General features: G+C 65.9%; 1 protein-coding gene across 1 annotated transcript in view; it reads left to right on the top strand.

Moving 5' to 3' along the window:
* PKD1 (polycystin 1, transient receptor potential channel interacting) overlaps nt 1-12,578 on the top strand; it is a 32,614-nt gene extending 20,036 nt beyond the window's left edge. The window contains 27 exon segments of the mRNA XM_007939662.1: nt 56-215; nt 494-646; nt 1,141-1,285; nt 1,410-2,039; nt 2,241-2,397; nt 2,603-2,855; nt 2,943-3,138; nt 4,056-4,226; nt 4,575-4,718; nt 4,799-5,009; nt 5,094-5,220; nt 5,908-6,024; nt 6,122-6,171; nt 6,368-6,552; nt 6,631-6,724; nt 8,654-8,772; nt 8,846-9,048; nt 9,128-9,322; nt 9,684-9,823; nt 10,100-10,212; nt 10,377-10,521; nt 10,602-10,727; nt 10,914-11,088; nt 11,180-11,470; nt 11,551-11,685; nt 11,757-12,062; nt 12,156-12,578. Of these exon segments, the coding sequence (XP_007937853.1) occupies nt 56-215; nt 494-646; nt 1,141-1,285; nt 1,410-2,039; nt 2,241-2,397; nt 2,603-2,855; nt 2,943-3,138; nt 4,056-4,226; nt 4,575-4,718; nt 4,799-5,009; nt 5,094-5,220; nt 5,908-6,024; nt 6,122-6,171; nt 6,368-6,552; nt 6,631-6,724; nt 8,654-8,772; nt 8,846-9,048; nt 9,128-9,322; nt 9,684-9,823; nt 10,100-10,212; nt 10,377-10,521; nt 10,602-10,727; nt 10,914-11,088; nt 11,180-11,470; nt 11,551-11,685; nt 11,757-12,062; nt 12,156-12,578 (5,164 nt within the window).
* Nucleotides 12,579-13,551: the final 973 nt, after the last annotated feature.

Below are 13,551 nucleotides of genomic sequence, written 5' to 3'. Positions count from 1 at the left end.
GCAGGGCGTGAGGGGCTGGGGCAGGTGGCCTCAGCTGACCGCGAGCTCTACGCAGGTCCCTGGCCATCACGCCCCCGGAGCCCCCCAGTGGCCCTGCAGGCCTCACGCGCTGGCTGCACGGCCTGACCGAGATGAAGCTGCCTGGGCTGCTGAGGCAGGCTGACCCCCAGCACGTCATTGAGTACTCGCTGGCCCTGGTCACTGTGCTCAACGAGGTCAGTGTGGCAGGCCCAGGTCTGTGCTGTGCGGAGGGCATGGGGCAGGCCAGGGCCTCCTGAGCAGAGAGCCGCGAGCTGCCTGTGGCAGAGGGGAGCCCCACACCATCACGGGGACCACGGTTCCTGCTGCTGGCGGCCGGCACATGCGGGGTACCCTCCCCAGCCTGCTCCCTGTAATGCTGACAGTGTCCCAGGGCAGTCCTGGTTCTGCAAGTGGGACGGAAGGTTGGTGTGGCCAGTGTGTGCTGATGGCCTCTCTCCACCTGACACTGCAGTACGAGCAGACCCCAGCGGCCGCAGCAGAGCCCGCCCCCGAGCGACAGCTGCGTGCACAGACACGCAGGAGCATCATGGAGACCTTGGTGTCCTTGAGGGTTGACACCGTGGACGACATCCAGCAGATCGCGGCTGCGCTGGCACAGTGCACGGTAGCCCCAGACGCAGCTCCCGCCTGGCTCTCCCACAGCCCCTCTAGCCCCCAAGGGTCCCGCCCAGCTCCCGTTTCACCCTCAGCCTGAAGGGGTGTGACCGGGCCCCGCAGCTGTACCCGTCAGCTTATGCCTCACCAGGCCTGGCTTCTCCCTGATCTCACCACAGTGGGTGGTCTTGGGTGGAGGGCCATTCTCGGCGGTCAGCACAGGTGAGACGGTAGCCAGGAATGTTTCAGCTGGGCCCAGGGGCCAGATTTGGGCCCCATTAGAGCCTTGGGCCTGCCCCACTCCTGGTCCTGTCGTCAGGGACCCGGTGGGTGAGGGGAGGGCAGGATCAGGTCTCCTGGGTTAGCCGTGGGTGGGATCCCCAAGTGGCATTCAGCAGGTGGGGGGCGGCAAGGGATGTCTAGGGTGGTCTCCGCTGCTGTGGGGGTGAGGGGGCGTGGGCAGGTGAGCAGCACGGCTGCAGGGGTGACGGCGGCCCGCGGCAGGTGTCCACCAGGGAGCTGGTGTGCCAGTCCTGCCTGAAGAAGACGCTGCACAAGCTGGAGGCCATGATGCGCGTCCTGCAGGCCGAGACCACCGAGGGCACTGCCACGCCCACCGCCATCGCCGACAGCATCCTCAACATCACAGGTGCACGCCCCGGCTCCGGTCCCAGTGCCCTCCGGGGCTCCAGGTGCCCCTGGGCTCCCCTCTTCCCGCTCTCTGCTCCTCACCTGGCCCCCTTCAGCCCTCCATCCTCTGCTGGGTCCTGCAGGCGACCTCATCCACCTGGCCAGCGTGGACACGGAGGGGCCGCCAGGGCAGCCAGACGCAGTGGGGGCGGCGCGGCCCTCGCTGCTGGTGGCCTCCCAGGCCTACAACCTGTCGTCGGCCCTGATGTGTATCCTCATGCGTTCCCGTGTCCTCAACGAGGAGCCCCTGACGCTGGCCGGTGAGGAGATCGTGGCCCAGGGCAAGCGCTCGGACCCACTGAGCCTCCTGTGCACAGGCCCATCCGCGGGCCCCGACTGCCACTTCTCCATCCCTGCCGCCTTCAGCGGGGCACTGGCTGGCCGCAGCGACGTAGTGCAACTCATCTTCCTCGTCGACTCCAACCCCTTCCCCTTTGGCTACATCAGCAACTACACCGTCTCCACCAAGGTGGCCTCCTTGGCCTTCCAGACGCAGGCCGGAGCCCAGATCCCCATCGAGCGGCTGGCCTCGGAGCGTGCGATCACCGTCACCGTGCCCAGCAACACCGGCCCAGCCGGCCCGGGCCAGAGTGTGCCCACTGCCGCCATGGCCACTGTCCCACCACGGGCCTCAGTCAGCGCTGAGGTCACTCCTGAGAGTAGCAACCCCGCAGCCGGGCTGCATCTGCAACTCACGTTCACGGTGCTGGATGGTGGGTGTGAGGGAGGGGCATGCAGGGAGGGGATAACTTCCCGAGGGCAGGGCAGCGGGATGGGGGTCCCCAGGAAGTAGGGCAGCATAGAGGCAAGTGGGGGCTCCCGCCTGCCCACACCCGGGACTGCAGGGTGGGAAGGGCTCAGGGAGACCCCAGGCAGCTCGTAGGTGGGCCTCCAACCTTGCTGTCTGTCCCCAGACACCTACCTGTTGGAGGAGCCTGAGCCCTACCTGGCTGCGTACCTGCACGCAGTGGCCCGGCCCAACGAGTACAACTGTTCAGCCAGTCGGCAGATCAGTCTGCAAGCGCTGGCGGGGGGCGACCACCGGCTCTACACCTTCTTCATCGCCCCAGGGTGAGCTGGGTCCTGGGGCACGTGACGTGGGCGGGCGGGCAGCGGCAGCCCAGGTCTGGCAGAGTCGTGTGGCGCGGGTGGGGAGGTGGCGGCAGTGCTGTGTGACTGGGGCGGGAGAACTTGGGGCAGCACCGTGAATGGGCTGGAGCTCCCACGGGGATCCACGGCCCAGTGGGTCCACCAGTGACACTTGCCACCATCCCAGAACTGGAGAGCCAGGCGGGAGCTACCACCTGAACCTGACCAGCCACTTCCACTGGTCGGCGCTGGAGGTGTCCGTGGGCCTGTACACATCACTCTGCCAGTACTTCAGTGAGGAGGACATGGCATGGCGCACAGAGGGCATTGTGGCCCTGGAGGAGACCTCGCCCAGCCAGGCCGTGTGCCTCACCCGCCACCTCACTGCCTTTGGTGCCAGCCTCCTCGTCCCTCCCAGCCGCATCAGCTTTGTCTTCCCTGTGAGCGGTGCTCGCGGGGCTCCGGGGCTCCTAGGTGGGGTGGGGGACGCAGGGGAGTACGGCCTGACACGCTGCCCCGCCCCACAGGAGCCGGCCCCGGGCATGAGCTATGTCGTCCTGCTGACATGCACTGTGTGCCTCGTGACCTACGGGGTCATGGCTGTGGTCCTGCGGAAGCTGGATCAGCTGGACACGCGCCGGCTCCGAGTTATCCCGTTCTGCGGGAAGGGCGGCCGCTTCAAGTATGAGATCCTGGTCAAGACTGGCTGGGGCCGGGGCTCAGGTGAGGGGTTTGGCTGGGGAGCCACCCTCCTGGTGATACTGGTGACCGTGAGACATCATGAGAAATGCCAAGTGCTTGTTATGTGTTAGTGCATCAGTCCTCGGGGGGGACCTTGGAACACACGTGCTCGTGGCATACGTGCTGCTGGTGCTCCTGAGGTTAACGTGGTGTTTGGAGGTAGCCTCCCTGGTGGTGTGCTGCCCCACAGGGCTGCAGTGTGACCTTTCTGAGGACGAGGGAAGTGAGGGTGCCCTGGGACCTTCAACAGTGCCCTTCCAAATGTCCTGAGCTGGCTGGCTTCCCAGCAAACGGAGAGCTGGAGGCAGCGCCCCGCAGGCCTGTGTGCCTCTCGTTTCTGTGTTGTCCCCACTGGCCGATTCCCTCTTTGGATGACAGGACAACAGCGGGTTCACCTGGGAGAGCAGGAAGCTGCATGACAGCGTTGCAGTGTGTGTGTGTGGCGGGGAGTTGTTGGGGACCAGTCGCAACAGACTGTGCAAGGAGGGAGGTGATTGGCCGCTGGCCACGATAGGCGTCTGTTACTTGTGCTGTGATTGGTGAGCTGGAGAGCCTGCCGGCTGACTTTGTATTTGAGCCATGGTAGGGAGCTGGCAGGGAGCTCTGGTAGTGTAGTGTGTAAGTCACATGACTGCGAACCAGAAGGCTGGCAGTTCAAACCCACCAGCCACTTCTTGGAAGGGAGATGGAGCAATCTTCTGTAGTGATACTTGCCTCGCAAACCCAAGGAGGGGTTGTTAAGAGTCGGCACATAACAACAGGGAGCTGGCGTCAGTGTGACCGGCTGTGCCTGTCGGAGCCTCCAGGCCCAACTGGGCTGCTTGAGTGAGGTTACGAGCCTGGTATCCCTGTGTAGGGATGGGAGCCCAGAGCCTTGACTCCTCCTGACCACTGTCCAGGTACCACGGCCCACGTGGGCATCATGTTGTACGGGGCAGACAGCCGCAGTGGCCACCGGCACCTGGATGGGAATGGGGCCTTCCACCGCAACAGCCTGGACATCTTCCAGATCGCGACCCCACAAAGCCTAGGCAGCGTGTGGAAGATCCGAGTGTGGCATGACAACAAAGGTGGCGGTGCCCTCCTGCCCGACCCAGGGCTCAGCCCCGCCCCCTCCGGCCCCACCCCCTGCTGGCCTGGCAGGGCTTAACCCTGCCCCCTGCTGGCTCAGTGGAGTTCAGCTTCACCTGGCCAGGGGCCTGATGGTGGCACCGTCTGCAGGGCTCGGCCTCGTCCGCCCCGTCAGCCCCGCCCCGGTGCAACAGCTCCGTCCCGCCCATCGGGCCCTGCCGCTCCCCCTCCCCTGCACTCCGCCCCGCCCCCTCCGCACTCCGCCCCGCCCATCGGGCCCTGCCGCTCCCCCTCCCCAGCACTCCGCCCCGCCCCGCCGGGGTCCTGACCGTCCGGCGCCCCCACAGGCCTCAGCCCCGCCTGGTTCCTGCAGCACGTCATCGTGCGGGACCTGCAGAGTGCCCGCAGCACCTTCTTCTTGGTCAACGACTGGCTGTCGGTGGAGACTGAGGCCAACGGGGGCCTGGTGGAGAAGGAGGTGCTGGCGGCAAGTAGGGCTCCCCTCCTCCCCAGGCTGGGCGGGGCGGACCTGGCGCCCCGCACGGCCTCCTGCAGCCCTTCCCGCCCCCAGGCGACGCGGCCCTGCGGCGGTTCCGGCGCCTCCTGGTGGCCGAGCTGCAGCGCGGCTTCTCGGACAAGCACATCTGGCTGTCGCTGTGGGACCGGCCGCCGCGCAGCCGCTTCACCCGCGTCCAGCGGGCCACCTGCTGCGTGCTCCTGCTCTGCCTCTTCCTGGGTGCCAATGCCGTGTGGTACGCGGTCGTGGGAGACACCGCCCGCAGGTGGGTGCCTCCGGGGGCAGGGCCTCCCCGCAGGCCCTCCCGCCCCCGGCCTCACGCAGCGCGCTCTCTGCTCTCACCCACCAGCGTGCAGCCCGTGTCCAGGCTGATCCCGCTGAGTTTCGACACGGTCACCGTGGGCCTGGTGTCCAGCCTGGTCGTCTATCCCGTCTACTTGGTCATCGTGTTCCTCTTTCGGATGTCCCGGAGTGAGGTGGGCGGGGGGCTGTGGGCCGTGGGGACAGGGTGTTGGTGGGGTTCTGCTGTCCTGGACGAGCCCAAGGCCACCAAAGGAAAGTCCAGCCAGACAGACCAGGGAGAAGGATTACTAGAGGCGGGCATGAAAGAGGGAACGTCTCTTCCAACCTTATAGAATCAAAGAGTTAGGGGTTGGGTGGGCCCCCTGGAGGCCAACCAATCAGAGAACTGGGAAGAAACGGTCAGGTTCCCATAAAGGTGCAAATCCCAGAACTCAGTCCAGGAGAGACAGCGTCCAAGTAGTTCTGCAACGAGAAGAGAGTGCACAAGGCCTTAAACCGCCCACAAGTAAAGCCCAAAGGTGGAAGAGGAGGGCACCGCGGACCAATGCCCCTTACACACCCACAAATCCTCAACCCAAAGCAAGCAAACCACATCCGATGACAAAGGCCCCTATGTGCTGCCCCTGTGGGGCCCGCCCCAGGGGCGCATCGTGACGCCGGGCACACGGGCAGCTGCTCAATCTGTTCAGCGCCGTGGCTGCACCAGCCACAGCTGGGGTGTCTGTTACCCCTGGTGCCTAGTGGCTGCTGTGCTGAGGAAGCAGCAACAGGACACGCCCCTCGCTTCAAGATGGCCTCTGGGTCAGTGCTAGACTAGACGGTCTGCTCAGGTCGCTTCTCGGCACCCCTTCTCCGTGCAGGTGGCCAGGGGCCCGAGCCCCAGCCCCGCCAGGCCGCAGGTGCTGGACGTCGACAGCTGCCTGGACTCCTCTGTGCTGGACAGCTCCTTCCTCGCCTTCTCAGGGCTCCCTGCTGAGGTAAGGCTTGAGGGTGGTCTGGGGAGAGCGGGGCTGGGCGGGTCCTGCTGCCTCCAGGCAGCCCAGAGTCTGAGGCCCTGTGTATCCTTCTCAGCAGGTCTTTGCTGAACCAATGAGAAACGACTTATTTCTGGATGACTCCAAAAGGTGGGTGCCTAGAGAACGCGTGGGCCTTACTGTGGTCGTGGGGTCCAGGCTGTGTGCATCTGCCCGGTGGTGGTCCGGCTGTGGGTCTCGTCACACGTGGCCCCGTAACGTGTGTGCTCAGGTCCCCACCACGTCAGTCTGTGGTGCACGAGCCGTCCTGAGCTCCCAGCCCCTGGTTGATCCTTGTCTCCTACAGCCTGGTGGGCTGGCCGTCCAGTGATGGCTCGCTCGGCTGGCCAGACCTGCTCTGTGACCCGTCCGTCATGGGCAGCGCCCTGCAGCGGCTGGCTCAGGGCCTGCCAGGCCGCACACTGGGCCTGGAGGAGGACGGCCTCTCCTTGATCAGCCCCTCCTCGCCTGCCAGATACTTCTCGGCTTCAGGTGAGTGGGGCGGTGGCCACGCAGCAGTGGTTGCGCTGGTGGACTCCCGCTGAGCAGCTCACCCTGACTCTTCTCCAGATGAAGACCTGATTCGCCACATCCTAGCTGAAGGCGCGAGCAGCCTGGCCCCCACCCAGGACACCCCGGCGGACACGGAGCTGCTCACTGGCCTGTGAGTGCCCTCCCGGGGGCGGGGAAGGGGCAGGGATTGTGTTGCCTCCGCCCGGCCTTCCTCACTCTGTGTGTTCGAGCCAGCACCAGGTCACGGCCTCTCTCAGCCTCTGATCTTATCTGTGGAAAAGAGCCTAAGACAGTGCTGACTTCGAGGGTGGCCCAGGGGCTGTTCCCACAAACCAGTGTCCTTCAGGGGTCAGTAGGAGTACCGCAGGGACGTGGGGGGCACGAGGCTGGGCTTTCAGGACGCCGTTTTTGTCCACGGCTGGTGGCGTTGCACTATGAACATATGTCATCTATTGCTGGGCGTGTCAGAGGCCTCCCCGTTGGCGATTGTTAATGGTGCGGCCATGAGCCTGGGGGACGGTTTCTGTGTGTTCCGCCGTCGCTGCTGGGTCTGGACCTGGGGCTGGGGTGCTGGCTCGCCTGCTTGTTGAACAGCCGGCCTTTGGAGGAGCTTCCAGACTGTCTTCCACTGTGCCTGCACCTTGTGGGTTTACGTTTCCACCAGCAGTGGCCTGGGGTGTGCGTGATTTCTCTGTGGCCGCTCCTCCTGGTGGCCTCTGCAGACCTGTCTGCTCCTTCCAGAGCTACCGGGAATGGCCGCTTCTGCCCGCACTGCCCACCACAAATCCTGCCCTGCCTGGATTCTCTCATGGCTGCCCGGGGTCCCTGGGCTCCGTTCCTCCCACCCTCTGTCTCCTTCAGAGGGAGCCTGCTCCCCACTGTGCACCAGCTCCTATAGCTGCAGATAGCACACTGCTCATCTGTTACTGCATACAGGGTGCCCCCAAACTCAGCAAGCAAGTCCACCTGTTGGGGGCCCTCCACGGTGCTGCTTGAGCATCTTCACAGGGTCCAGACTCGGGTGCAGGAGAGCCAGGCAGAGGCCCAAGGCCTCCCGCGACCTAGTCATCTCCACGGCACCCTCTCAGCTGCTGTGCCTGAGGGAACTCCACACGTGGGGACAAGGGGCCAGGCCTGTATCGCCCGTAGGCTGGGTCACAGGCCAGACGCTTACGATCTGGGCTTTTCACTTGCTGGGTTTCGGAACTAGACGGCCAGGCCTGCCTTCCTAGTCTCGGCCTGGAAGCTCCCGAGACGTGTTCAGATGGATGGGGGCTGCACAGGAGGGGTGCTGGCCGCGAGCCCAACTGGGGCCTCCCACTGGCGGGAGAGTTGTACGGCTGACCGCCCCGGCTCGCAGTACCTCCTTTCATGACAGAGAAGTCCCCTTCAGGACGACAGCGCGGTCCTCTGCTCCCCACCCAGGAGACCCCCAGCCTTGGTGGGTGTAGGAAGGGCTCCAGCCCCTTTCCGCTGTTGGCAGGGCGATGGCCCGTCCCCTCTTCTCCCTTCTTGCTCTCGTTGTCTGTGACTGCCCCAGCTTCTCCCCTGTCACGTGGCAGCCCTGGAATCGGGAAGGTCAGGACAGCACAGAGGGCTCCAGAGATGCCGTGGCCATGTGGCAGCTGGCCTGCTGGCTCTTAGGGACGAGCAGGTCTCTGGGTCCTCTGGAACCCCACTTGTTCTCACGGTCCAGGGGATGTGCAGAAGAGACTGGTGTCGGGTTACAGAACTGCAGGAGTGGGGCGAGGTGCACTAATCGTGGAACACGTGTGTGCATCGTGGGCGGGGCAGGGGTGAAGCACGGAAGGTTCTGGGCACCTGGCAGGGACGATGCCCCGACTGCAGGGAGGCAAGCAGGGCGCACTGCACTGGGCCGTGGGAGGCGGTGTCTGTCTGCTGGGACAGAGCCGGAGGAGTGGTCACAGATGCAGGAGGCGGGGTTGGTCCACGAGCAGGAAGTCAGGAGAAGTGGATGTGGCTTTCCCCGGAGCCACCAGGTGCCCCGTGTTTCCTGCCCCCCCCCCGGGGTGGGGTGGGTTCCAGTGGGTAGGTGGTGATGGTGCCCCTCTGTGCTCAGGTCTGGTGCCCCCAGGGAGAGAACTGAGGCATTGATGCTGCATACACTTGGGGACAAAGGGCCACCTGCCCCAGGCCTGGGCTGGGACCTGCCCCCAGCGGCCAAGCTCTGTGGCACAGGTAAGCCCTGGGGTCACGGCGGCCCTGCACAGCCCCTGCCTGTGGCCGTTGGTCATGGCTGTCTCCCCCCCAGGGCTAGTGGAGGGTCTGCGGAAGCGTCTGCTGCCAGCCTGGTGTTCCCGCCTGGCCCATGGGCTCAGCCTGCTCCTGGTGGCGCTGTCTGTGAGCCTCTCAGCCTGGGTCGGTGCCAGCTTCACCCCCAGCATCAGCGTCACGTGGCTGCTGGCCAGCAGCTCTAGTCTTCTTGCCTCGTTCCTGGGCTGGGAACCACTCAAGGTGAGTGGGCTGTGGCCTTGGCCCCTCCAGTGGCTTCCCTGCCGTCTCCGGCCACCCCCTGACACCAGCCCCCCCCCAGGTCCTGCTGGAGGCCCTGTACTTCTCACTGGTGGCCAAGCGGCTGCACCCCGATGAGGATGACACGCTAGTGGAGAGCCCGGCTGTGACGCCCGTGAGCGAGCGAGTGCCTCGGGTGCGGCCCCCGCATGGCTTCGCACTCTTCCTGGCCAAGGAAGAGGCCCGCAAGGTCAAGAAGCTGCACAGGGTGCTGCGGGTGAGTGCGGCTTCTGCCTACCCTGCCTCGTGGACCGCACCCACCCCGTGCCCCGCCTCCCGGCCCACGCCCATCCTGTGCCCCGCCTCTGTGCCGGCACCCACCCAGCCTCTGTTGGTCTCCGTTCCCGACTGTGGGAGGCCCTTCCATGGGACCTGAGGTCTCCAGCCCTAGTTCTGCTCATTACTTTGTGTCATCCCCACCATGTCTACCCCTAGTCGGGGCACTGGGAGCGTCTGTGCCACCCTTCACCCTACCAGGCTCCTGGCCATGGGCAGTGTCTACAGGCATCCCTGGAGGGCGGCTGGGGCGGGCCTGGGCGCTGGGGGTTCCTGGGCTGAGGACAGGCCCTGTCCCCCAGAACCTCCTGGTGTACATGCTTTTCCTGCTGGTGACACTGCTGGCCAACTACGGGGACGCCTCCTGCCACGGGCACGCCTACCGTCTGCAGAGTGCCATCAAGCAGGAGCTGGACAGTCGGGCCTTCCTGTCCATCACCCGGTACGAGGTCATCGTGGCTGCCTCAGTGTGGCCCTGGCGCTCTGCCTGGCAGCTCGCCCCCAGGGGATACACTGAGTAGTGTCTGGGGACACCTCTGGTTGTCAGGACAGGATGGAGGACAGCTGGCATTGAGTGGCAGAGGCCAGGGATGCGGCCTGTTAGGCTGAGGGGAGGAGCTTGGGGCACCCCGTCTTCCCTGGCACTGGCACCCACCTGCCTGCTCGTGGGGCCTCCAGGCCCTGGTGGGTCAGAAGGGTGACTGTTTGGTCCTGGCAGGTCGGACGAGTTCTGGCCGTGGATGTCCCAGGTACTCCTTCCCTACGTTCACGGGAACCAGTCCAGTCCAGAGCTGGGGCCCCCGCGGCTGCGGCAGGTGCGGCTACAGGAAGGTGAGCTCTGGCACTGACCCACCCAGGCGGACCTTCCCTGGGCCCTGACTCGGGGTGGGCCCAGCCCCTCCACGTCCTTGCCTGTAAGGTGGATGTGACAGTACCATGTAATGGACTACTAGGTGGGTCATATAACGCTGCCCGTGTGACCCTCTGCACTTCAGCTCCCTGCCCTGACCCCCGGGGCTCAGGCGCCTACCCCTGCTCAGCCCCGGGTGACTTCAGTACCAGTGACTACAGCATCGGCTGGGGGCACGCTGCCCAGAACACCTCTGGAACATGGGCCTACTCAGCACCTGACCTGTTGGGGTGAGCAGTGGGGCACCGTCCTGTGAGGGGAAGAGCGCCCCCTAGCCCTGTGGCTCCAACGTGGACCCCTATCCCTGCAGAGCGTGGCACTGGGGCACCTGTGCTGTCTATGACAGTGGGGGCTACGTGCAGGAGCTGGGGCTGAGCCTGGAGGAGAGCCGGGCGCGGCTGGGCTTCCTGCAGCAGCACCGCTGGGTGGACAACAGGTGAGCCCGGCAGCCGCCCGCCGGCCGCGTCACGGCGCGGCCCGCCCCACCCCACAGGTGCAAGTCCACACGCGTCAACTGCGGCACCCCAGGTCCAACCAGTGCCCTTGCGGCCCCTTCATCTCCCGCCCAGCCTCCTCCCTGCACCGTCCAGTGCAGCCTCTGGTCGTCCATCCCACCCCACAGGAGCCGTGCCGTGTTTGTGGAGCTCACACGCTACAGCCCGGCGGTGGGGCTGCATGCTGCCGTCACACTGCGCCTCGAGTTCCCTGTGGCCGGCCGGGCCGTGGCCGCCCTCAGCGTCCACCCCTTCACCCTGCAGCGACTAAGCTCTGGTCTGTCCCTGCAGCTGCTCACCTCGGTGAGATCCAAGGGCCCAGTCCCCCGGGACCCCCACCCCCATCCCTCTGTGGCCGTGCTCAGCCCCCCAACCCCCATCTGTGTGTCTGCAGGTGGGCCTTTTGCTGTTCGCGTTGCACTTCTTGGTGGCCGAGGCCCGGGCCTGGTGGAGAGAGGGGTGTGGGCGCGTGGCGAGGCCCGAGGCCTGGGTGCGTGGGCTGTTGGCGGGGCTGGCGGCGGCCGCAGCACTCGTGCGCCTAGCCCAGCTGGGCACTGCTGACCGGCAGTGGGCCCACTTTGTGGGGGGCCATCTGCGCCATTTCACCAGCTTTGAGCAGGTGGCGCAGCTGAGTACCGTGGCCCGCTGCCTGGCTGCCACGCTGCTCTTCATGCTGCTGCTCAAGGTGAGTGGGGCCAGGACGAGTGTGGTGCGGGGCGGCGTGGGCCTGCCCGCATCACGCACTGACCCTCTGCCTGCCCCCAGGCCGCCCAGCAGCTGCGCTTCGTGCGCCAGTGGTCCGTTTTTGGCAAGACGCTGTGCCGGGCCCTGCCGGAGCTCGTGGGCACAGCTGTGGCCCTGGCGGTGCTTGCCGTGGCCTACACGCAGCTGGCTGTCCTGGTGGGTGCCGTGTCGCTTGGGGGGCGGTGGGAGGCGAGGTGGGCCGGTTCTCACTCAAGCTTTCCTTGCAGCTGGTCTCCTCGGGCGTGGACTCGCTGCACAGCGCTGCCCAGGCCCTCCCGGTGCTGTGTCCTGGCCCAGGGGGTGCCACTCTGTGCCTGGCGGAGCCCTGGCGCCTGCCCCCGCTGCTCTGCGCGGGGCTCTGGGCACTGCGGCTGTGGGGTGCCCTGCGGCTGGGCAGCGTTGTCCTGCACTGGCGCTACCACACGCTGCGCGGGGAGCTGTACCGGCCGGCCTGGGAGCCCCAGGACTACGAGATGGCGGCTTTGTTCCTGCGCCGGCTGCGGCTCTGGATGGGCTTCAGCAAAGTTAAGGAGGTGGGTACGGCTCAGGGGGGGACAGGGAGGTGCCCCGGGCCCCGGCGAGCCCGGGACCCAGCCAGACTGACGGAGCCCCTGTGCCGCCCCCAGTTCCGCCACAAGGTTCGCTTCGAGGGCATGGAGCCGCTGCCTTCCCGGTCATCCAGGGGCTCCCGGTCACCCCCCGATGCACCCCCACCCAGCGCCGGCTCGGATACCTCTCGCCCCTCCACCTCCTCCAGCCAGCTGGACGCCGGCCGGCCAGGGCCGCGAGGAGCACCTGAGCCCTCCCGCCTGCAGGCCGTGTTTGAGGTCCTGCTGGCCCAGTTTGACCGGCTAAACCAAGCCACCGAGGACGTGTACCAGCTGGAGCGGCGGCTACAGGGCCTGCGCCACCACCGGGGCAGCAGGCCCCAGGCCTCACTGCCCCCCAGCCTGTGGCCAGCCCGGGCCAGCCGGGGCATGGGCTTGAGCCCGGGTCCCAGCAGAGCATCCCTGCGGGCCAAGAATAGGGTGCGCCCCAGTAGCACTTAGCCCAGCCTGCCTCAGTGTTATTCCTGCTGCCTCCGAGGTCCCGGCTGGGCAGAAACCACAGCACGCAGGTCCCACAGAGGTAGCCCAACCCATCAGTCTGTGGGCATCAGCACTTTAACACGGCTGCGTGGCAGCCAGGACCAGGGTCCCCTCCCCACATCGCGGGAGAACACAGCAGTATTGGACCGAGTAAGTGCCCAGCCTCTGGGCGCTGACTTGCTTCTCAGTCCTCAGGTATGGGTGCGGCAGGCTGTGCCCGACTGGCACCCAGCCGTGAGGCTGCAGGCACTGGGCTGAGCCCGCACCTCGCCTTCCTCCCTTAAGTTATTGCCCTCTTGCCCCCGCACCCTGCCCCCGTTGGTAACTTACACGGGGTAAGACGCATTTTTGTTCCTGGCTCTCCTCACAGTGAGGGCCGAGCTGCGGTGGGAGCAGGAAACGGCTCTCCCTCCCCAGTACCTGCCGGCACGGGGCTGGCCTCAGCAGGGGAGCCTGGGGCCAGGAACATGACGCTGCTAGTAGGATCCGAGTCTGGCCCTAGGCAGGTGCCCCATCACAACAACCTCGTCCCTCTCAGTGGCCTGTGGCTGCAAAGACAGCTGTGGCCAGCCCTGCTGGCGGGTGAGTCATGAGGGAAAGGCTTGCCCCAGGGCAGGCTCCCAGGGAATGAGCAGACCAGTACACGTGCACGTACACACTAAAACCATATACCACCTCTGGGCACAGCCACAGCGACAACCCTGATCCCTCCCCCACAAAACAGACAAAGTCAAATAAACAAGTCAGCTGACTGCTACCTGTGTCCATCTGTGTCTGAGCACAGAGCAGGGGGTGTACTGGCAGCCACAGGCCACACAGCCCCTTTATTTCACTTGCAAATAGAAACTGCCCCAGCTCTGGGGGCACAGGAGGCCCTGGTGGTAATGAGCACCTGGGGGGCAGGGGCACCTGGTGTCTTGCCAGCCTGGCAGGA

This window comes from Orycteropus afer, unplaced genomic scaffold (genome assembly GCF_000298275.1).
Source record: "Orycteropus afer afer isolate SDZICR_OR568_19922 unplaced genomic scaffold, OryAfe1.0 scaffold00061, whole genome shotgun sequence".
Classification (NCBI taxonomy): Eukaryota; Metazoa; Chordata; class Mammalia; order Tubulidentata; family Orycteropodidae; genus Orycteropus; species Orycteropus afer.
Note: the sequence above shows the minus strand (reverse complement) of the source record. Positions and strands in the feature narration are given on the sequence as shown.